Source organism: Python bivittatus, unplaced genomic scaffold (assembly GCF_059951505.1).
Source record: "Python bivittatus isolate LINGU-HERP-01145 unplaced genomic scaffold, Pbiv_v1 ctg000320_np1212, whole genome shotgun sequence".
Lineage (NCBI taxonomy): Eukaryota > Metazoa > Chordata > Lepidosauria > Squamata > Pythonidae > Python > Python bivittatus.
The window spans coordinates 14,787,702-14,810,808 of NW_028277052.1; the positions used below are offsets into that span (position 1 = coordinate 14,787,702).

Here is a 23,107-nt window from a genome sequence, read left to right on the forward strand (position 1 = left end):
CAGCTCCTTTTGTTAACCCTCTTTCCAGATGCTCCTTAAGCACAGGGCCAGATTCTAAAAATAACAGGTCAGACGCCCTCTGCTGAGAAATGGTCACTTTCAGTTCGGCAGTGAATGCAAAACTCTCCTTCCCTGTCAACTTTATGTGTCAAACTCAAAAGCAATGCCGGAAGCTTTGGCTCCGTGCCCGTGACAGTTCAACGTTTCCTGCCCTGTCTGGGAACGGCCCGTAAAATGCGTCACTTCTTAATCCATTCAGTAGAGCACAGGGTTGGGTGGGAGGCTGTTTTCAAATGGCATAGATTCTGGTATAAACAACAGGCCATAATAGGCACTGAACATGCTCCACCTACCGTTAGCTATCTGGAGATTTACAGAGCTGGGAAAGAACACGGTCAGCCTCTTTGAGAAGACAGAAGCTCTGAGCAGCCTCCCCTCAATTTGTTGACACAAAGGTAAGTTTCTTTCATAGATTCACAATGATTAAATCCATAAATGCGTGCCCAGCAGCCCGGTTATATAAACCACAGGTTTCCTATTTAGGTCAAGCACCTCTAGCTGTATAGAAACCTTGTTTGCTGGGAAGGAGCAAATTTCCGTTCACGTTATAAAACTCTTAAGATGATACACTGCCTGGTGGAATGAATATGATTTCACAGGATCCAGGTTAATTACGGGGGCAATTTTTTTCACTGGAAGGACATTGTGGTTTTGTTACATAATGCAATAGAGGGAAGGCAAAAGGCAGTGGAAGCATCTGAAACTTCTACCAACGGTGCTCTGCAATGAAAGACAATCAGAACAGGCGCTTCTAGTAAAATGTGTTGCGGGTGTCTTTAATCTGGCACCTTTCCTTGACTAGCCATTGCTACATACTGGAGTTCGACTGCACAGAGAAGCAGAGATTGTTTTGATAGAGGGAAGCAGGGTGTTCCTGTGGGCACAGCACAGCTGTCTGTACCGACTTCTCGATAGAGCAAAGCACCTTTTAAATGAAAATGAAATGGAGGAAGAAAAGAATCGTAGGGTGAAAAGTCGTTCTGGGTGGGATGTAAACATGTTCTTAAGATTTGTGTTTGTGTGTGTGTGTGTGTTTACAAATCTGCCTGCCAAGCTGCTTCTAAGTGTTGGGAAAAGAGGGAGGAACACCCCCTGCCCCATTTATACATAAGTAGTTTAAATGAAGAGCAATGTTTTGATTGGGTTGATGGAAATGAAATGAAAGTTGACAGTATTATAGGTAGTCCTCAACTTATGACCATTTGTTTAGTGATCGTTTGAAGTTACGATGGTGCTGAAAAAAGTGATTTATGACTGGTCCTTGCACTTACGACTGTCACAGCATCCCCGCGATCACGTGATCAAAATTCGGGCACTTGGCAACTGGCATGTATTTACAATGGTTGTAGTGTTCCAGGGTCACATGATCACCATTTGCGACCTTCCCAGCTGGCTTCTGACAAGCAAAATGAATGGGGAACTGTATGATTTGCTTAACGACCACTGCAAAAAATATAAAATCAGGTGCAGTCATGTGATGCCTTGCTTAATGACCACATTGCTTAATGATGAATTTTCTGGTCCCTATTGCAGTTGTAAGCCAAGGACTATCTGTAGTTTGCATGATTTGGCACAGTGACATGATCACCAACTGTATTAGGCATGAAATGGATAGCTGCATTTATTAATAGATCCATAGTTTGGACCAAATCCACTACAGATTTTGCCATCTTGCACATAGTTGTTCTGCCTATTAATTCTGATGTGATGAAAACTGGAGAAAGCTGGTACTACCTTCTTGCATTATTTGGTATTGTACTATATTACTAAATTATTCTGGTTCTGCCAACTGTGCATGATGTAAGGTGGTAAAGACCAGCCCTCCTTTGCATGTTATTTTTGAGGAATCTACCTTACAGTGCGCTAGCCATACCCATGTCTTACTATGCTACATGGAATTTACTTTTTACAATCCCTTGGTAGGTCCCCATCTCTTTCAAATGAATGACTAACATTTTAAGGAAGGGTTGACAGGAACCTACAGATTGACAAACTTAGTTGGTTCATTCTCTTCTTGTGAAATATGTTGGTAGAAATTATGAATTAAAACACTGTCTGGCAGTCAAATGGAAACATTTCATGAGAGAGCACATACCGTTTTTGTCCTCCTGGCAATATTTTTTAAAAAAATCAAATTTGGAACCCTTGGCCAGTAATGAACTTCAGGGCATGTTTTTATTCCGTTCATTCCACTGAATATGTAGAGATTTCTGGATGCTAGGAAAGGATGGAGGGAAAAGAGAGTCCTTAGTTCTTCCCAAAATTAATTTGGATTTTATCATGTTATTATACATCTTTGTATATCAGTGTAGGCTATTAGCAGCTCATGAAAAAAAATTGTTTTAATTGTCATTAGGCGTCCATATTTATTAGAAGAGTGGGAGATATTTTTTAAAATAAATACCCTAATATTCTCTCCCCCCCCTTTTTTTTTTTCATTAAACTCATGGTCAACAATTTATAGATCCTAGAAGTTCATAAAGATGCTTATCAGGTTGCTTGGAGGATTTCCTAAAATTTCTTTTTGCGGATGTATAAAATTATATACTCTTACACCTTCAAGAGCTCAGGGCAACATATAGGAGTCAGGTTAATAGAGAACAAGCAGTTGTGGCTGAGTATGAATTCTGGACAGGATCCAAAACTCCAAGTCTACTGGAGTTCAGATTTACCATGACCTTGGTGTTGGTTCACAGACTGGTAAGTGTTGATTAAGACAGGCAAACCTTCAGAAGCCCTTCTTAGTCTTCTTGGCACTGCATGGAAATGATCATTGCCCCAAATATCATCCATTAGAAAACGGGTGGTGGGAAGGTGGGGATAACAGGTTTTTTTGGGAGGAAGATGGACACATTTGTTGTGTTTTCTGTGAGTGAGAGAGAAATCATTCTGATGGGAAATAAAGACCATGTTGATCCACCATCACTATAGCCTACTCCATTATGGATCAAATCTGCTTCTATCTGCTCTGCTGCTTTTCCTTTCCCTTCCTTTTGAGATGTGCGAGTACCCAAGTAAGGAGACAAGAGTCTAGTACTTGCCATTAGCTAGAAAGAAAGCTTTCTTTTGTGTCCAACCAACAAAATTAAGATAGTGCCAGGATGCAAATGAGGCCCTCTTTGGCAAGTCTTCATAAAGACTCAAACTCAGTTCTCTAGATGTCCTGGAACAAAGTTCTGAGGCATTTGGAAATGATCCCAGAAACTTACGCAATTATGGAGGATAGTGGGAAGAGTCTTATGAAAAGGATAATTCCTACTCCTGGCTTCTTTTACTGCTGTCCAAGAACATAAATATTAAAAAGGCTTCTTTTTAATTTTTTTTTCTCATTGGTTTACTGTAGAAGGAGGCCCATTGTACCAAATCTGCTGAAAAGCCAACTCCAGAAGTTGGTGTGTGAGGTGGCTTTTTTCCTCACTCCCCTCCCTAGTTTCCCAAATTTTGAAATGTCTTCTACCTTGTAAACCTAAGATTACTATTTCATTGACTGTAGGCAAGCCCTTCTGGAAGCATTTGTTATTGAAGATCAGGATTAAATACAGTGGAACCTCGGGTTATGAATGCTTCTGTTAACGAGCTTTTCGGGTTACGACCAGCTCCGGCCGCAAAATTTTGCTTCGGTTTGCGAACTCCGCCTCGGGGTACGAACAGGATACGTGGCCATTTTCCCTCCCATGACACGGTCCGCGGCCATTTTCCGCCCCTGACATGTGGTCCGCGGCCATTTTTCCGCCCCTGACACATGGTCCGCAGCCATTTTTCCACCCCTGACATGTGGTCCGCGGCCATTTTTCCACCCCTGACACATGGTCCGCGGCCATTTTCCGCCCCTGACACGTGGTCGTAGGGAGGGGGACTCTCCCTCCAAGCAATAGCCGCCTCCCTGTCCTCCACGCCAGAACAGATTAACCGTATTTACATTGAACCTTATGCGGAAATTTGCTTCGGGTTGTGACCAATTCGGGCTGCGACCAGAGTCACGGAACGAATTAAGTTCGTAACCCGAGGTGCCACTGTATAAAAAAGAAAACCTGGAATCAAGAAATGCATATCTATGTAATTTGCCATTGCATTAGTAAGGCAATGAGATGTTCCTACATGGAGTAGGAGAAGTCTGATGACCTAGAAATACATCTGATGCCTAGAAGGTTTTTTGTTTTGTTTTTTGGTGCCTTTTAATCAGTGTTGACGCCTGGTGACTGCCTGGACTAGTCTCTGTAGTTTCCTTGGCAAGATTTTCAGAAGTGATTTGCTACTGCCTTCTTCTTCTTAGGGAGTGACTGCCCAAGGTCACCCAGCTGGGTTTGTATAATCTTGCAGTTTGAGCCCTTAGACTTCCATTGAGTCTTGGGCTGAGTGCAGAAATATCTCTTACGCTAAATTGGATGGAAGGATTGTATCATAAAAGTCTTTTGTGCATCCAGTTCACTCCTTCTCTGAAATGTTTTCCATGCTATTCTGTACAGAGGTACATTGCATTCAAGAATTTGCCTTATATGAGCTTTGATTATTTTTTTCTAGTTGTATAACTACCCAACCTTATTCACAGAATGCCATGTGACTCCAGAAGTATGTAACTCTCCTGAGTTTCCATTAATTTTCTTTTCAAAGCAAATTGGTTAAGGAGGACAAGAGGCCCCACAATCTCTTTTGACTGCTAACTCTACAAAGTGTCTACCTTGAATACTTTTTTGGGAAACACCACTCTCTTGTGTTTGACAGATTTGTATCGTTTGTGTCATATTTGCATTTTTCTCAAACCAGATGTCTTCCGCATTTTATCTTGCAGAATTGTCATCATGGGAAAGCTCCTGTTGACCTGTTCAGTAGTGATTCTCTTCATTTTGCTCCAGACTGATGAGATTGTCTCCATTTCTAAAAAAGGAAGCAGTAGACCGAGTGGTAGCAGCAGTAATCGAAAGCCAGGTCGACCTAGCAGACCTTCCCATCATCCAAGCAGACCTTCCCATCATCCTAGCAAACCTGCAGAGAAACCCAGAAAGCCAGCATACAACCCGCCTATCCAGAACAGACCTGCCCAGCAGGCACCCCCAAAGAAGCCTGAAAATCCCTCAAGAAATCATCCAAGCCACGCAAACCATCCAGAGAACCCTCCTCCCTATAATCCTGCACATCCACCCCATAACCCTGCCAATCGACAACATCCAGGACACCCTCCACCTTATCCTGTGAACCCTCAAAATCCTGCTCATCCTCCAAGTAATCCTGTTAACCCAGGTAATCCTCCTCCATACAACCCTGCCTATCTACCACCACATCCGGTCAACCCTCAAAACCCGGGACATCCCCCACCATACCCGGTCAACCCTCAAAACCCGGCACATCCCCCACCATATCCGGTCAACCCTCAAAACCCGGCACATCCCCCACCATACCCGGTCAACCCTCAAAACCCGGCACATCCCCCACCATATCCGGTCAACCCTCAAAACCCGGCACATCCCCCACCATACCCGGTCAACCCTCAAAACCCGGCACATCCCCCACCATACCCGGTCAACCCTCAAAACCCGGCACATCCCCCACCATACCCGGTCAACCCTCAAAACCCGGCACATCCCCCACCATACCCGGTCAACCCTCAAAACCCGGCACATCCCCCACCATACCCGGTCAACCCTCAAAACCCGGCACATCCCCCACCATATCCGGTCAACCCTCAAAACCCGGCACATCCCCCACCATATCCGGTCAACCCTCAAAACCCGGCACATCCCCCACCATATCCGGTCAACCCTCAAAACCCGGCACATCCCCCACCATATCCGGTCAACCCTCAAAACCCGGCACATCCCCCACCATATCCTGCCAACCCGCCAAATCCTGGGTATTTCCCACATCAACCAAATTACCCCCAAAATCCTAACTGGGGTCACTATGACCCCAAGCCTTGGAAACCTAAATCGCCCAAGACTAAGCTGAAGCACACAGCTGGAGCAGCAATTGCAGGCGCAGCTGCAGGAGCTTTGGGGGGTTACTTCCTGGGGCGCGCCATGTCAAAACTCCATTTTCATTTTAACAACCAGAACGAGGAGCGGTGGTGGTATGAGAATCGCCATCGTTATTCTGATCGAGTTTACTACCCACAGTACATCCAGCCTGTTCCACAAGATATCTTTGTGAGAGACTGTGTGAACATCACAGTAAAAGAATACATTGAGCCCAGTGGGAATGAAACTGAGGATGAGATCGAAGCCAGGGTGGTGAAACACGTGGTGAGGGAAATGTGCATCGAGCAGTATCGTACTTTCTCCAGCTCCTCAGAAGGAGGCAGCTTCAGTCCTTATGGTGGCAACCCAGTGGACTCTAAGCCAAGTGATGCTGAGACAAAACATGTGATGGGGGAAGTTCTTATAGATGTTCCAGTGGAAGACTCCAACAGCTACATCTTAGGCAGCCCCATAGCCAATATGTATTTTCATTTTAATGACAGTGAGGAGGAACATTGGTGGAATGAAAACCGCCTCCGTTTTGCCACCCATGTTTACCACCCAAACTATAGCCAGCCAGTTTCGAAGGATGCTTTCCTGAGCGAGTGTGTAAATGTCACCGTAGGAGAGTATGTGAAGCCCACTGGAAATCAAACACAAGATGAGCTGGAAGCCAGAGTGGTGACACAGGTGGCAAATGCAAAATGCATGGAGATGTACCACCGCATATCTGGCCTCACAGCAGGAAGCAGCTACTATGAACATAAACTGAAGACAGCGACTACACTAGCCGAACTTGAGATCAAACATGGAGCAGGAATAGCTCTTGCTGGTAGTCCTGGAGGAGCGGGTAGAGACAACACCTTTAACAACGCTGTGTCTGATTTGCATTTCTCCTTTGAGAATGCTTTGCTTCCCATCCATCCTTTTGTCATTTCATTCCTTACATTAATCACACCTTTCCTGATCTTCTAAGGGCTATGCTTCTTAAATCTCTTCTGTGGCTGCTGTTCACTTATCGGAGGTCTGGAAGATCTCTCTCTCTCTTTCTCTCCAGCAAGAATTTAGTTGTGGTTTTCTGTTTTTCTGGAAAGTGCTTTCTGCATCGGTTCAGTGCAGTGCAGTAAAGTGCTGTACATGTGCTACGTATGAATGAACTCCAATTGCCATTCAGCCTTAGAGTCTTTTAGTGTGTTCTAAGGGTTTCTTTAGTAATGAAAGGGAGGAGGGAAGCATCATCCATCAAAAACCATTCCTTCTTTGTATTTGTCAAGTCTAACTTAACAAAATGTAGAGATGGAGACAGTGGATAAGTCCCCCCATTTCTGTTGCCTTAGATCCTTCAGTGGAATTTGCTCAGCTTTCAGGAAATATTTCAGCAATTCACATGATAGCAGAAGTTGATTTTTGAGAGGCAGGCAGGCAGGCAGGCAGGCTGGCTGGCTGAGTGACTTCTGAGGTTATTTAATATAAATACACCAAGATTTGAGCTGAAGGTTCTATTCAAACACAATCCAAGTCCAATCTCAGAACCAAGCTGAGTTTCTGAATGATTGGGGTGAAACAGCTGAATTGGATTGGATGTTTTGATTAGAATCAGATTTCTAAAATAGCTCTCCTCTTATGGCTGTTGATAATTCTAGCCAGTATTAGATTAACCAACCATTTTTGCTGAGTAATGAAAGCTGATGCACACCTCAGAACAGAGGCAGGCAACATTTGATAGCAAACATGTTCTACAGAGTGGGGTCTGAGGCCTGCAAACCTGGTGCTGCAAAACCACACCTATGGATGGGGGGCAAATGTTGAGCTATTTCCTTCTCTTTTGAAACAATAATATACCCACATTAGGGCTTATCCTATGGGTTCCCATCTCAGTATGGTGGAGAACTGAATCATCACTTTTCAGCAGTTATGGAGGGGAGGGGGGTTTTGAGGATTGCAGAAAGAAAACTTAAAGTTACTTGTGGCCCTGGGGCTGCAGGCACCCCTTCTTGATAAGATGTTTGTGCCTTCTTTGCCTATTCTAAACTTTCTCTGTCATCCCTACCCTTAAATATGACTGGGAGGTTTCATCCAGTCATTAGTAATTTGGAGGGCTGAGAACACTGTTTGGAAGCCACAAGGTGCCATATTGTTTTCCAATCTTTCTTTGTTTTCTTTTACCTCTTCAAGGTAATTGAATGTCTGGGTGGGTTTAAACTCTACTTCTATCATCAGTACTGTATTCCTTTCTGTCATGCTGTGATTGTTGTCACAAATCAGAAGTGGAAAGAAAGAAGGCGGCCAGCTTGGATTGAAATTTAGACAATGCCAAAATGGAGAGTCAGTCAATTACAATGGGGAATAAATCCAACAAATGAATAAATACATAAATAAATAAATTTGGGTTCCCAAGCACTTGAATGGGCAGTTGTCATCTGGGTTGATGTACCTCTTCCCTTGAAACAAAGAATGTGGTTGGATTTGTTCCATTTCTCAGGTGGTCTCTCTTTGAGAAATAGGAATGCTGTCCAATTAGCTTGGCTCCAATTCTGAAGATGGATCCCCATCATAAAAAATGTTCTTGTTTAGGTGTATTGCAAAGTCTGTGAATTTTGGTCAGTCCTTCATAAGCAATGCTATGTTGATGAGGACCCCTTGAGTAACCTTGCTTGGCCTCTCCTGTCGGCAGGTGTGGTTAAACGAATAAGACTATCTCTGAATGTGGACCTTGGCTTATCTCATCCATAGAAGGCCAGAAAAAGAAAGCTAATGTCAAGCTAGCTTTAGCATCGATTTTGTTAAAGAACTGATAAACCATGGAGGCTAGGTTTGGATGTAACACATTTTTGTTTTTGTTTCTGGTTAATTTTCCTACTTCATTTGGCGGGAAGAGCTATGCAAGAACAGCTGGGAAGTCTATCCGAACCTGTCTGTTGTGAACAAGAAGCTAGAATTTTTAACCATTTTGGTTACTCATTCCATTTTAACATAGTCAATATGTGCAGAGTGCTGAGATTTTATTTCCTTGTAAAATGTTAATTATACTACCTGATGTTCTGACAAAACATTTAGAAGATTACTTGTTATTACTGTTTGACTTGCTAACCTCCACTTACTCCTCTCACTCTTTCAGCTAAACTCCCAAATAAAACTGTGGCCTATTTAACACCAAAATAGTTGTGTTTGGTCCTTGTTTGCAAATCTGCTGCTGCAGTAGTGAGAGAGCTGGACTAACTGATCTCTAAAGTCCTTTCAAAACTTTGATTTTCAAAATTCTCTGAAAATATGATCAAGTAAGTTGCTCAGACTGAAGCGTTGGCTTCTCACATCACGCTAAAACAATGTGCATTGATTTGATTTTGGATTACCATGCCCAGCATCTCACTTGCAAGCCTCAAAATACCTTAAAGTTATGAGAATGCCTGGTCTTTTGGTTGGGGTGTGTGTGTGTGTGTGTGTGTGTGTGTGCTTGTATTACATTCATTTTCTCATATATTTCTGATATATACACCATATAGATCTTTATCAGCAAAAGCTGACAGGAATTGGCCCAGGGGCAGCAATTAAGCCATAAACTATGGTTTATCCTTTTAAAAAAGTATTCTGGCTTTGTGTGATGTTCAAACCAAGTGTATGTGCCTTAAAAAGGCACAGTACCCAAGACTGACCTAAATTATTTGAGAAGAAAAGCCCACAAGCGATTCTCCTCGGAAGCAAAAATACTCAATAAATATTGGTTAAATTGTATAGTAATTATTGTAAACCCTATCCAAATAATTATTTATCCTGAAATGCAGTTTAAAAATCTAGATTGTAATAAATTATTTGCTTTCTTTTCCTAAAACCAAAGTACAGCTACCCAAGTGATGGTTGCTTCATTCAATTTAACAACAAAGCTGGGCCAATTTAGGCGCTGATGCCATAAAGTTGGATTCAGAATCTTGGATTTTATTCTGTGACATCTAATATTTTGAGAAAGGTTATTTTTGTACACATACATGAACAATATACTTTTATTGTTAGAAAAAATTTGACATTGTCCAAATGTCTATTTCTCGTATTTTATTTTTAACTATAAATCAAACATTTAATTAAAAAAAGCATTTGCAAATCAAAATGAAGCCCATGCTTAATTACAGGGTTACAAAATATCTTGATCACAACTGATGTGTCACTTCAAAATCCAACATTTCCCCCCCCCCCCGTTCAGTTTTTTGCTCTTATATTAGAACAACAATATTTAAAGTTGGCCTGTACAATAATCACCTGGCAAAATATTCATATATATCAGATACACTCAGTAGGCTAAGAGCATACCCCATTATATTTTTTACTATACTTAACATTTTATATTCTGGTACAAGCACAGTGTCAATCAGCAAGTCAACTGAAATACACCATAGTAAAAAAAAAAAAAAAAAAAAGTACCCTTTATAAATACCACAGGCCAAAAACATTAGGACAGACCAAATTATTATAACCCAGGGTACAATTTTCAGTTAGGTCTTAAAATTAAATAACTATGGCATCATCAAAACTAGTTAAATTCCAGTGACTGTTGTGTTTCTAGAAGTAATATTCTAAGGCTCGTTGTATACAGTGGAGAAATAACAAATATACAAACTCTCTTAACAAACAGAGCCTTTGGTCAAAATGTGACACTGGTGGAGGCAATGTCAACTTTTGCATACCAGTCCAAGTAGTCCTACAATAAATAAATAAAACAATAAAAATAGCAAAAACAAGGTACGGAAGGAGCAAAGTGTCTGTAGCAACTATGTTTAAAGAACAACTCTAACGTATTTCCTCAGTCAGAAAGGTGCCAGATGCCAAACATGGTTCCATAAAATCAATTCACAAGCCCACACATAGAAAAGCCCTAGGTTAGACTGTTCAGACTCTTGTCCCCAAAGGTGATTAGTGTCTACCCATGAACTTCTTATTCTGGCATGTAGCTGAAGACAAAATCATTCCCTCTTGCTTAACTTGCAGTATTAGGGCCAGCCAAGACATCAGCGCTGATGGGCACGAGTTATTTTCTCATGCACAAAGATGTTCTGTGAATTATTAGCACATTGTTGGGTTCTCCAATCATTCCAGAGAGAGTTCTAAATTTTAGTTTCTTTGTGAATATTTCTCTTCTCTTTCTAAAGAAGCCAATGAAAGGGACTTTGGTACTGGAAGTTAAAGTTAATTCCAAAGTTCTGCAGAATTAAAAACGGTAAATTCCTAGTGATTTTGTGGTCCAAGGAACTGTTGGATGCTACCTTACACCTAACTTTAATTATTAACATTAACTTTCCAATAAGCTTATTTCATTTAAATCAGCACAATTATTAAAAAGGAGGGACTTGGAAGCCCTTTCTAGAAGTTTATATTCTAGTCATTTAAAAAGGATACTTTTCATCATATCCTTGAAATCTGAAGTGCTACTGTGACAGTTAAGAGTTTTTAATAGCTTTAGATTTCTGGAAATAATTTCAGAAATGATTTAACAGAAATAATATTTCATCCTGCTCCATCACCTTCCAAAAAGTGAGCTATAGAAGATTTTTTCCCCCCGACTAAAAGATTTCTACCATGGTACCTTTGTCTCAAGGCTACTTGGCCTCAACAAGATTAACCACACTCTGTTGTGTCTGTAACAATTGTGCTTCATAGACAAGTTTTTTTTCTTGCATATGGAATAGTCTTCAAAATGTCCATGAGGGAATCGATCATGGTGGATGGGCCACTCAAGACTTTAGAGACCCAGGGCTGTTATAGATCAGCTCTGGTTGCCAAAGCACTTTAAGAAACACAAATCCTTCCTTGTGAAGACATACTTGGCCTTTTGGAATCCCAACCGTACTCTGTTTTCTTATATTTAGGCAACCAAGTTTCCTGCTCTTCAAGGTTTGTCACAAAAGAAATGTCAGAGTTACTTCCTACATTCTATAACATGGATGGGATTCCTTCCTCTGATTTAATATCTTGTGTTCATTTTAACTCTCAAGATAGCCCCCTGAACTTCAGAAGGATGTTCAAGTGGATATTTTGCACATCTCCTCCTTCCCTGTAGTGAGAAGAATATGTTCCTAGAGTAGTACTGTCTAATTTCACTGCAGAAGTGGATGGGAAAAATTAACATTCGACTTCAAGTTGGGGAGCAGAAATCACTCGTGCTTCCTATTCCCACACATATTCCACGATGATAGGTGTAAATGAAATGAAATAAAAACTTTCTTTCTCTCCTTCTCAAAGCCAGGTTTTGTGATAATACAAAATGATTTGCTGCGTTAAATATAAAAATAAAAGAAAGTGTTCTAGCAAGGTGCAGTGTAATAGTAGCTGGCCAAAAATTAGTTTTCCATTCTTATGTATGCTATATTTTGTGTAAGCACAGGCTCAATGATCAATATATAAGAATGGGATTAGGTTTCTAGCAGGGTTGGGTTTGTTACAAAATGATCTCATGTCTCTCCTTTCCCCACCCAAAACTCTTTTGCAAGCTAAAGACAAAATCACAGGTGGCTATGAAGGGACAACATGTGCTCAGCAGAAGCCAGTATGTTCAAGAATACTTAGGAGATAGAACATCTCTTAAATACACTCCATTAAAAAACTGCACATACAAGAATTTATTCTCCCACCAATTGTACGCTTTAGAGAGATCCCTTCTCCGCTTTGCTAGACCGACAAGAGAGAAGCTGCAGGAAAACAACTCAGTGTATCAGGAAACATAAGATCAGTGTAACCATGACAAGCACAGAAGGGTTGGCGAGCAGCGAAGCCACGCCTGACATCAACCTGTATTGCTCAGTGCACATCTGGTGTACCACTTGTGTCACCACCTTTCTCTCCATGTCATCTGCTGTTTTGTTCCCACTGGGCTCGATGTACTCAGTCACAGTGACATTTGTGCAATCTCTCACAAAGACATCCCTCGAAACTGGTTGGTCATACTTGGGGTAGTACACTTGGTCAGAATAGCGGTTGCGGTTTTCGTACCACCACTGTGACTCGTAAGGGTTGTTAAAGCCAAAATTCAAGTTTGACATGGCTCTGCCTAAGAGGTAACCACCCACTGCACCCGCTGCCACTCCGGCAACAGCTGCTCCTGCCACATGCTTCATCTTGGGCTTCGGTGGTTTAGGCTTCCAGGGCTTGCTGTACTGGCCGCCTCCATAGCCTCCTCCATAGCCTCCTCCATAGCCTCCTCCATAGCCAGGATAGGGTTGAGGGTAACCACCCTGTGGATAATTAGGTCTAGGTGGAGGATGTTGCTGGGGGTAGCCAGGCTGGCGATGGCTCCCGGTATTCCAGCCACCGCCGGGTTTAGGCTTCTTCTTAGAAAGAGAAGGATCCGTTTGGAGCAGGAGCAGGAGAAGTAAAATCCAGCTGGTCCCAAGGGATTTCCTCATTGTTGGTTATTCTACAAATCAAACAGAAGAAGAATAGTTAAACAAAGAATAGCTTGGGGTTTATGGCGCTTGAAATGAGAGAGACCTTTCCATACCTTACATTTGAGCCCATACCAGATAGCAAGTTGTTTCGCTGCAGAAACCTCTATGTTTGAAGGATGGGGAACCAAGTTATCGTATTTTCCATCCACATGTAGAGCTTGCATATTGCAAACAAATCTTTGGGCTGCAGTGATTACTCAAACACAGACTGTATAGATCTTCAAGATCAGTGTAGGTCAATGTAGGAGTACTACTGTGATGGAATGTATCTACAAGGAGGAGAGTGATGTGGGAGATCAAGGCTATCAGGAATTCCAGGAGGGGGGAGGAGGCAAGAGGCAGCATAGTCCAAAGGGAGAGTGTGGGAAGACTAAGATATTCAGGATAGCCACTCCCTAGAATCTCCCAGGGTATATCCATTAGTTGCTGTAGTATAGATTTAGTTTGGCAAGATTCTGTCTATAAGGTATAGGCAAATAAAGGAACTGGACTGGACTGTTTCATCGTTGTTCTTGAGCTGGGCCTGACAACTATCTTGTTCAACTCTGTAGTAAAGTAGTAATATTTATTTCTAGCTTATTAGCCACTGATGAACCACTGTTTGTTGAATAAGTCACAATTCAAATAGGCAAACCCAAATAAACTGCATTATGGCTCAGCACATATGAATCTTGCTATACATTTCAGTAAGTTTTGGACTGATAAGAGTGGCGTCTGTCTAATTGTGCTGGGGAAAGAAAAGTGAATGTGAACTTCTAAAGCTAGAAATGAAGATCTTCTAATCCTCATGATTTCAGAGGCGTAGCACACATTGCAACAGGGCTTTAAAGATACTGAACATCCTGAAAATACCAACCACATGATTGCCAGAAAGGAGAGGGTCCAAAAATAGCATTTTCTTGCTATCAAACATGAAAATTCTTCCCTTTCCACTCAGTTATAGCTTTGTGAAAGAATTGATCTTTTTTTCCCCCAGCAGCAAATAGACGTCCAGGCCAGCATGAGAAATATAATGCAATCCTTCTTCTCAAGTGTTTTTTTTTCTTTTTCTTTTTTCTCACAGTGCCATTAAGGAAGATCTTTCTGCAAAGCCCATGGATTCTGCACTTCCAAACACAATTGTTGTGGGGAATAGTTTCTTCATGATTATGGCCAAGAACATACATAAGTGAAAGGCATGGTGGAAAACAAAGAATTTACCAAAACAACTGGACAGAATCCAAACAATTGTTTTATTGATGGATCGTTAATATGAGTATATATAGGTTATACATATATAGTATGCATGGCCGGCACAGAAAAAAATCATTAGGCCGTGACATGGGCTCAAGAAGCTGAGATAACAAGTTTTTGCTGAGTTCCTAAATCTTGAGGGTGAAGACACTGCAAAGGGGTGCTTTGATACGTGTTGTTTCTTTGTTAGGGAGCACGTGTGAAAAGGATGTGCAATTCCATCGTCCTTGAGGTATCTTGTCTCCTAGGAAACCAGCCTTTCTCACAGACTGAGAATGAGGCTTTAGAACTTCCCTTTACACCTAGTTATCTCTTTTATAACAATGCCATCAGGCCTTACCATTTACAAGCCAAACAAGTACTGCAACACTATTCTGATGATCCAGCTGAATCAAGAGCTGTGCAGAGGCCTTTTAAACGGAGTTGCTCTGACTGAAAGCCCATCTGGTAAAATCTGCAGGGCTCCCGGAAGCTCTTTGATGAAAGCGTTTGACCTCGTTTTTCAACGCACACCCTTTTGCCATTGGAGGAGAGATGGTTTCAGGCCAGAAATCGACTTGACCAAGGACTGGGGGAGGTTCTCTAGGAACGCTGCATACACACTTCTGGCAAAAGGGCAGGGACTAAAATTACCAACGAGGATTTCTATACTTCTGTGGAATGATATAAACAAAGCCACTCAGTGGGAGCTGCGTATCTTTTTAACTCTATAGCTTCTGCTGGAGAGCAGGGCTTGCTTTTCATGTCCGGATAAGCCATTATGCAAGGGTTTTATTTATTCCTCGCTACACCTGCAATGAACCCAGCTGCTTATTAAACGCATCATTGTGGCGCTTTGTGTGCACAGCGAGAGACAGTATGACTGTAAAATCAAATGCTTCATGTCAGCCTTTTATATTCCTTGCTAATCTGGAATAATCTCGACTTTCCATTTAAACAGATGACAATCAAACCAGGTACCCTGGCATTTTAACAACCACTGTGGTAAAGTGCCTTGCACACGACACTCACCCCTGCAGTGTCCCAGCTTATTCCTTGTAGAAATGAACTCAGTACTTTCCCCCCACCCCCCTGCCTTACTTTGCTTCCATAGGGACTGTTTAACCAGCAAGGGATTTCTGCTGCCAGGGAGTTAAATTGTCTCAGAAACGAATCCCTGGTTTTGAAAATTCATAAACGCAGATCTGGCAACCTAGTTCAGGGTGACCAGATCCAGAAAATGAGTTCAGAGAGAACCGCAAAACCCAGAAAGATAATAGCTCAGCTAGAACACACTTTTTGCATGCTTCCCTCATTAATGAGTTAGGGCAATCCACCCATCCATAAGACGGCACAAAACATTTGCTGTCCTCATTACCAGTCCCTATCCTGCCTCTGTTGCATCTGTACTGAGTCACTGTTGAATGGCGCAGCACTCACTGCACTGGTTTTCCCCTTGGGTTCTTCAACCATCCTGTCAGTTGCCTCCAGCCCAGAGGACAAGCGTCCACCAACCAGGGCTCTGCAGCAGGAACAGGCGAGCCTCATTTCCAGTCTCTACTTGTCTCATTTCTCTGCCTTACTTGGGCATTTCCCAAGTTAAATAAGAGAAACAGAAGGGAAGCAACAGCCCCAGGGAGATGATCGACACTAGCTAGGCCTTGTGGACTCTACCATGTAGAACCAGCAAACTGAAACCGATTAGCTGATGGGCAAGGAGGCTTTTCCTTCAAGGGGCGTTGGGCTGAAACTGACCAGAAGAGGAAAGCGCCATCCTCGTTATTTTTGCAGATGCTGCAGTGAGGAAGGTGCAAGCCTGCTCCCTCTTCCTCCCCAGATAAAAGAGGGGAGGTGCGTTGTCTTCTCCTCTCCTACCGGAAGCCTAGAGGGTGTCAAAAGCAGAAAGGATGGAAGGGAAAGGTGAGGGGTATGAAAGGAGATGAAGTGTAGGGGAGGGACAACATTGGGAGAGGGGGGCCAGCGAGCAGAGGAGAGAGGCAGCTCCAAGTGGCCTAACATTCCCCAGGCACATCTCTGATCACACCAACTATGCTCCCTGGAAGGAGAGAAAATGTAACAGATTGTGTTCACTTTGAGACTGTCCTTGGAGAGAGTCAGAAGGGGGGAAATACCACTTTTATACTGGGACAGCTAATGATAATTAAGCTTTTTAATGTTTTAATGTTTTAATCCTGCTATTATTCTTTTTATATAACTCAAGGCAGCGAACATACCTAATACACCCTCCTCCTCCCATTTTCCCCACAACCACCACCCTGTGAGGTGAGTTGGGCTGAGAGAGAGGGACTGGCCCAAAGTCATCCAGCTGGCTTTTACGCCTAAGGTGGAGCTAGAACTCACCGTCTTCCGGTTTCTAGTCTGGTGCCTTCACCACTAGACCACTCTTTCTTTTTGCTTATTTCACAATTATTCCTTATTTCACAAAGCTTATTTCACAATTATTTCTTATTTCCAAAGCTTATTTCACAATTGGCTGGAACAAGGGCAAGTGCAGTGGAGCAAGGAAAGAAATTGCTATTACCAAGGCATGATTGTGCTGGGGACAGGAGCCTAATTTTGGTTCTAGAAGCAGCAGCAGATGATGGCAGGACCTGGAAGGACCTTGGCCCTTTCTCTACAGCACAGAAAACTGGAAGAACCTTGTCTACTTTTCCCTACCACCCTTGATAAGAACCATGAAAAACTACTCTTCCTTCTTTGGGGGAAATCCTTCATCTCCTTTCCCAGCCACCCTTTGTCTGTGGAAAACTACAGTATATATACATTTTGTAAAGATTTTTTATTGTTTTTATCATTTTTTATGCGTAAGTCACCTAGAGTCACTTGTATAGTGAGATGGGCAGCGTAGAAATGTAATAAATAAAATAAATAGAAAGCATTATTGCTGGAGGGGCAGCCCCTCACCTCCACGATTCTATGCATGAAAACCAGTGTCTAGTTATAGCACAACCCCCCGCTCACTTGATGGCCTTGTATCTGTTTCCAGGCCCTGTTTAAAGTCTTGGGGCTGAGTTTTAAAGGTTTGGAGGCACAAACTTTCAAAGAAGGCCTCTTCCAGGCTCTTCATGGGCTTTCCTCTAGGTACCCCTGCCAAGTTCAGTGAGGCTGGTGGCTGCGAGATGGCCTTCTTGGCTGGAAGGACCCACTTAAGAAATGCCCTCCATGAATATGAAATGCTGCTACCTTTACGGTGCCAGGGTAAAACCCTTCCCTTAGCCCCAACCTTTGCAAGTTTTGCAGTCCGCTTGATTTTTACGTGCCTGTTCTACGCTGGGATAGCAGATGTTAGGTTCTACATCATGACAATGCTACTTACTTACTGATGGACTTTTACTGTTTTATGTTTTTGGGGGCGTTCTTGTAATCCACCCAGTGGACTTGGATCACAGGGTGGAATCAAAGTATAATAATCAATGAGTAAAAGAAGCGCCCCAAATAACAGCAACCATGGAAAGGTTGCTCATTTCTGGGTGAGAGGGATACATTGTAAGATTTTAATTAAGGCAACTTCCTAGGACCCTGAAAGAAACATTAACCAAATGAGCCTCAAGTTCCGAGGGACAGAATATTACAATACGTTTGGAATTCGACCTACTGCTCGGGTCAATGTATATTTTAAAAAAAGATACTCTGGAGCTCCAGAAGATGGAGAAAATAGCAGCTTAAATTATTAAGGGGCAGGAGGGAGGCACCTATGGGGGAGGGGAAGGTTACAGGGCAGCTCAGAGGTGCTTAAGAGGAGAAGGGGTATAAAATTACCCATGATGTAAAAAAGGCAGAGAAAATCAAGTTTCTCTCGCTTTGAACTCAGTGCCCTGACAGACCAGGAGAACCCCTTCATGCCATGAAGAATTACCCTGTGGAACTCCCCTACACAAGATGCAGCCAGGGTTGCTGCCAATATCTTTAAAAGGGGGAAGAGACACGTCCTACGATGTCTCTGGGCAGGAGGCAACTTGTCACCCGGTATCAGGTGTCCGGTCTGAAGGACGGGGGGGCGGGGGGGGGAGATTCGGTCAGGATTTTCTTATATCCCTTTGCTATTGCGGGGAGGGTTAGGGCTGCGGGCGGAGGAAGCCGGTGGGAAGGTGGCTTTTCCGCGCAGAGGCGAAGTCACTCCGGTCCTCGCCCCTCGCGGTTCTCAACCGAGCCCAGCTCTCTCCTCCCGCCTCGCCTGCCTCCCCGGCCTTCTGGTATTCTCCGCCAAACGCAGGGCAGGCGACTGGAGCCGCCGCTTTGTCGGGCTGATGGCGGCGCGGGGGGATCGCGGAAGGCGATTTCTCAGCCCCCCCCCCAAACCGAGCCCACCCGAGCCATCTCCTGACTCACATCATCGCCCGAGTCTCTCCGAGCTAGATAGCGACCAGCCGTTGGGTGGATCGAACCCAGCAACGGTCCCCAGCGCCAGCCTGAACCCCCCACGCCCTCCAAGATCGGGGCTGGCGATTTCTCTCTTGCCCACCGGCCTCCCCCCCCCCCGGCTTTCCCGACCTCCCCGCGCTCACCTGCCTGTCTCCTCCCGAGGTCGCGAGCTGCAACGAGCAAGGCGAGCGAGGGCGCGTCCCTCCGGCCCCAGAGTGCGCCTAGCGCCGCTGCTGCGCGTGGCTCAGGCGACGCTTTTCCCCAGCGCGGAGGAGGAGGGAGGAGGAGGAGGAGGAGCTCCGCCGCGGCTCTTCTGAGCGTAGCCCGCTCAGCTCCGAGCCAGGAGGAGGGGTGGGGCAGCCCTTGGACAGTACTTGGCCAGCTCGCGACGTCAGTGGCCGCTCCAAATAAACCCCGGTCACCTGTTCCGCCAAGGAGGGGCCGGCAGAGGGGCGGTCAAATCGGATGATTCTCCGGTGCGTGTATGTTAGCCCTTCGAGGTGGTTCAGACGAGAAGCACGACAATCAATACTAGCTCTATCGCTATTATAAGGTTACATTAACAGAATCTTGCAAGTCTGAAAGTACCCCTCCCCTCCCTCACTTTTACTCTCCCGAAAATTAGGGAGGGCCCTGCTTTCTCCACCCCCATCCCCCCTTCAGACTCAAATTTCGTTTATCAGTCTGATGTCTAAACTGTGACTCTTCCTTCTGTCTCCCAGGGTCATTCCCACATACCATTACATGCAAATGTGGTGAGAAGATACATGGACAAGCTACCCTTGGCTGGATTCACACAGCATAGTAAGCCAGAATGTACATGTTTGGGTTTTGACTTGTTAGGTGTGCTAAACCAGACTTTGTGGTCTGTCAGCTGTGATTTGTGGCTCAGGGTGTTATATGAATCTTGGCCAATGGTGTTTTATTCCATGCAGCATTGCTAAAGCACCATAGTTTAGTGTGAAGGGTGAACTGGGCCTACAATTTGACTAATGTAGTTGAGGATACAGATTGCCTGTATGATACTTTATTAATTTAGGTCTTAAAACTACCTTACAGCCCAGGATTAGCTTGTGCTGGAACTTGGTGCCAACCAAGACTGGAATAAAAGCAAAATAAAAGATCTGGGGGTGTGTGCATTTCCAACAAGCTAGGCAGATTCCAGCATGCTCCCACGCGTCCCTGCATTGCCTTCCAGTGCTGGAACACAGTGCTGTATTTATTTAAAGTTAGAAGCTTGGCTGGAGATTTATGGAGTTGTTGTTTATGTAGGTCCTCTTCTAGAAAGTTGCTAGAAAATGCCACTTTGTTATTGAAAGGCTGAAAAGCTTAGCTCACAATCTGGGTTCAAGGAGACAAGTTATAATCAGTGCTATGGGAATGTGAGAGGATTAAATACCTTCGACAAAGTTGGGGATAAGAAAACTATCCAGCACTATGATCTCCTTAGAAGAAAGGTGGAGTAACAATAATGATAGCCCTGTATGGTTCCATTAGTCAGGAATGTTCTTCATAAGTAAGAATTTTAAGGAAGTGACGCACTGTTGGGAAACCACTGAAAATACTTAGTGTAAAAGCTTGACCACAGATAGAATGGTTAGAGTGGCCTGGAATGCTTTTTCCGATCTGTTTTTAAAAAATATTTTGTAGGTGTGTATTTTTTCTTTGATACCCCAGGAAGCATAAAGACATGGATCCCTTCACTTGTACTGTGAGATGGTAACCCAGTTTATTCAACCACTTCAGGATTCTGCCACATGGAGGAAATAAATGGAAGAACCAGGAATCCAGCCCACAAACGCATCCAGTAGAAGAAATGTGGGGACTCCTCAGGGTTTGAACTGTATGCTCTTTGCACTCCTTTGTAGCTTTACAAGAACCTAATGAAACAGGCTAGGCTAAACAGTAGTTAATTTCCAGCTCACCCAATGAAGTATGCTGTACCTATTGATTTACCCTCTGCCAGCTGCTACAAGAATGCTGACTAGATAGGTAGACATCGTAATGCACCATACTGACATCTCAGTTAAGAGCCCTCTTTTCCCCAAAACTCATGGTTAACCATAAGAAAACAACCCTTCCCCAACAAACTGGAATAAAATGTAATCCAATCCATTAAAAATATCTACACTTGGTCCGAACAGGTATCTCTCATGTTGCTGGCAAGAAATGATCTTCATTAGATTTTGCAAAATGCAATTGCCAATTTGCCTTTATAGTTTAATAGAACTTAATCTTTGAATTTGGAAACCTGAGAAGGTGAGTGTTCCTACCTCCTGAGAAAACCTCTGTGGTAAGCAACCTTCAAAACATTCACATCTTTTTTACAGCCAAGTTGGAGTCCTGACGTTTGTAGAGAAGATAGGAAAAGGAGGTCAACCACAGAAACCTCTCCAAGGTCCTGATGGCAGCTAATAACGGCAATAAAAACAAAGATGCGGAAAAGCCTCAGAGAAGTGAGGATTGTTTCTTAGGAAGTCACTGCACTTTTATCACCGCAAAACAATTGCCAATTGATAGAGGGAAGTTCCAAGGAAAAAAAAATTAAAGGGAAATTATGAGTGATAGACTGAGGGAACACTGAGTAACCATTGCAACAGCTTTATTGGCTTCCAGTCCTGTTTCCAAGCATAGTTAAGTGCTAGAGTTCATCATAGAAATATTTAATCAGCAGTTGGCGGAGGGTAAATTGGTATATACAGGTCTGTAAGTGTTAGGAGCTGGCTCAAGGTAGAATACCTGTTTGGGCATGCAGAAAGTCCCAAGTTCAATTACTGGTATCTCCAGGGTGGGATGATCAAACACCTGCCCCAAATCCAGGCAAACTGTGGCCAATCTGTGTTGACAAACAAGGATTTGATCTGGTAAAGTGCAGATTTCTAGTTTTCTTCTGTTTGGTTATTTGCAGGAGATTAGCAAGTCAAGTCAAGTCTAATGACGTCAAGTCAAATAAAAGTTTATTATTACAGCCAAAGGCTAGCCAGGAAATTAGCAAGAACTACTACTGATTTAACAAGAACCACAATCTTTTGAAGATAACAACCCTCCTACATTAATTGGTGAACTTAAGAAAACTTGGGGAGAGGAGGGAATCGCTTTGGGCAAGAAAGAATATGTCAAGGAAGTGAGACTTGGGAAGAAAATCATTGTTTACTCTCATGAAACCAGAAGCAAAACTCTAGAAGCAAAAGAAGTGGCAGATAATAAATTAATCACAGACCAGCCAACTGAAATACTTAGAAGGGCAACTCACCAGAAACAATTTTAAAACAACGAACCTACCTATAGATATAAAGACAGAAAGCCTTCGACAATACAAAGAAAGGCTTCTATTAAATTATATGGAATACTGACTTCAGGAAATGTTTTCATTACCAACTGATGTTAAGCTTAACATAGAAGACACTTCTATGCCATTGCAGCTAAATAAGCCAGCCAAGATTAAAAGAAGGCATGGCTTAACATGATGGAGAGTACTAACCCTATTCCATCCATACGCATTCTCCTGTTTCTTGTTAACTATGTAATAGACATTTGTTAGGGCATGAAGCAAATTATGCATGAAGGCGTTTCAGCATAGCCCACATATCAAGTGCCATCTCACAAATGAAAATAAGCTTCTTAAGAGCTAAATGAATCTGCATTTAGGTCAAGGAGCAGTGATGCAATAAAAAGCTGATGGGTGCCTGTTTCTATGGGAACTCGCTTTGTAATGACATATACTTTAAGAAGCCTGGGCGTGGAGCTTCCTCTCTGTCCAGAAATAATCCATTTTGGGTGCTTTCTCACTTGGGAATTCCTGGGACTCAGAGTGATAGGCAGACTGTGTTCATGCTTTATCCATAACCTACTTACCTTGGCTTATGCAATAGCAAACAATTGGCAATTCTACTGCAAAATACAAGTAAGCAGCCGGAGCATATTTAGAAGAAGACAGCATGTATTCTGTTTGTACAAAGTAGCTCTTTGTAGCACAGTTGCTTTTGCTACAGTTCTGATTTGTGTTGTGTAAATCAACACAACAGTCAAGCTGTTCTTATTGGCTGACTCTACAGGATCATGTGAGCATTT

At 43.2% G+C, this 23,107-nt stretch overlaps 2 protein-coding genes across 2 annotated transcripts; one reads left to right on the plus strand and one right to left on the minus strand.

The window, feature by feature from the left end:
• Nucleotides 1-306: 306 nt before the first annotated feature.
• On the plus strand, nucleotides 307-7,669 carry LOC103065026 (uncharacterized). The gene is made up of 2 exons (XM_088139148.1): nucleotides 307-455; nucleotides 4,850-7,669. Exon 2 carries the CDS (start codon nucleotides 4,860-4,862, stop codon nucleotides 6,984-6,986), a length of 2,127 nt encoding a protein of 708 aa, XP_087995274.1. The 5' UTR covers nucleotides 307-455; nucleotides 4,850-4,859; the 3' UTR covers nucleotides 6,987-7,669.
• Nucleotides 7,670-8,981: 1,312 nt separating this feature from the next.
• On the minus strand, nucleotides 8,982-19,349 carry LOC103064789 (prion protein (Kanno blood group)). Its single transcript, XM_007438894.4, has 2 exons — nucleotides 19,180-19,349; nucleotides 8,982-13,410 (listed from the first exon to the last, which is right to left on the minus strand). The coding sequence occupies exon 2, from the start codon at nucleotides 13,397-13,399 to the stop codon at nucleotides 12,701-12,703; it is 699 nt and encodes a 232-aa protein (XP_007438956.2). The 5' UTR covers nucleotides 13,400-13,410; nucleotides 19,180-19,349; the 3' UTR covers nucleotides 8,982-12,700.
• Between the last annotated feature and the right edge of the window lie 3,758 nt (nucleotides 19,350-23,107).

What these genes read in the sequence shown, in the direction of transcription:
- LOC103065026 (XM_088139148.1), top strand. Translation starts at nt 4,860, where the DNA reads ATGGGAAAGCTCCTGTTGACCTGTTCAGTAGTGATTCTCTTCATTTTG.
- LOC103064789 (XM_007438894.4), bottom strand. Translation starts at nt 13,399, where the DNA reads ATGAGGAAATCCCTTGGGACCAGCTGGATTTTACTTCTCCTGCTCCTG.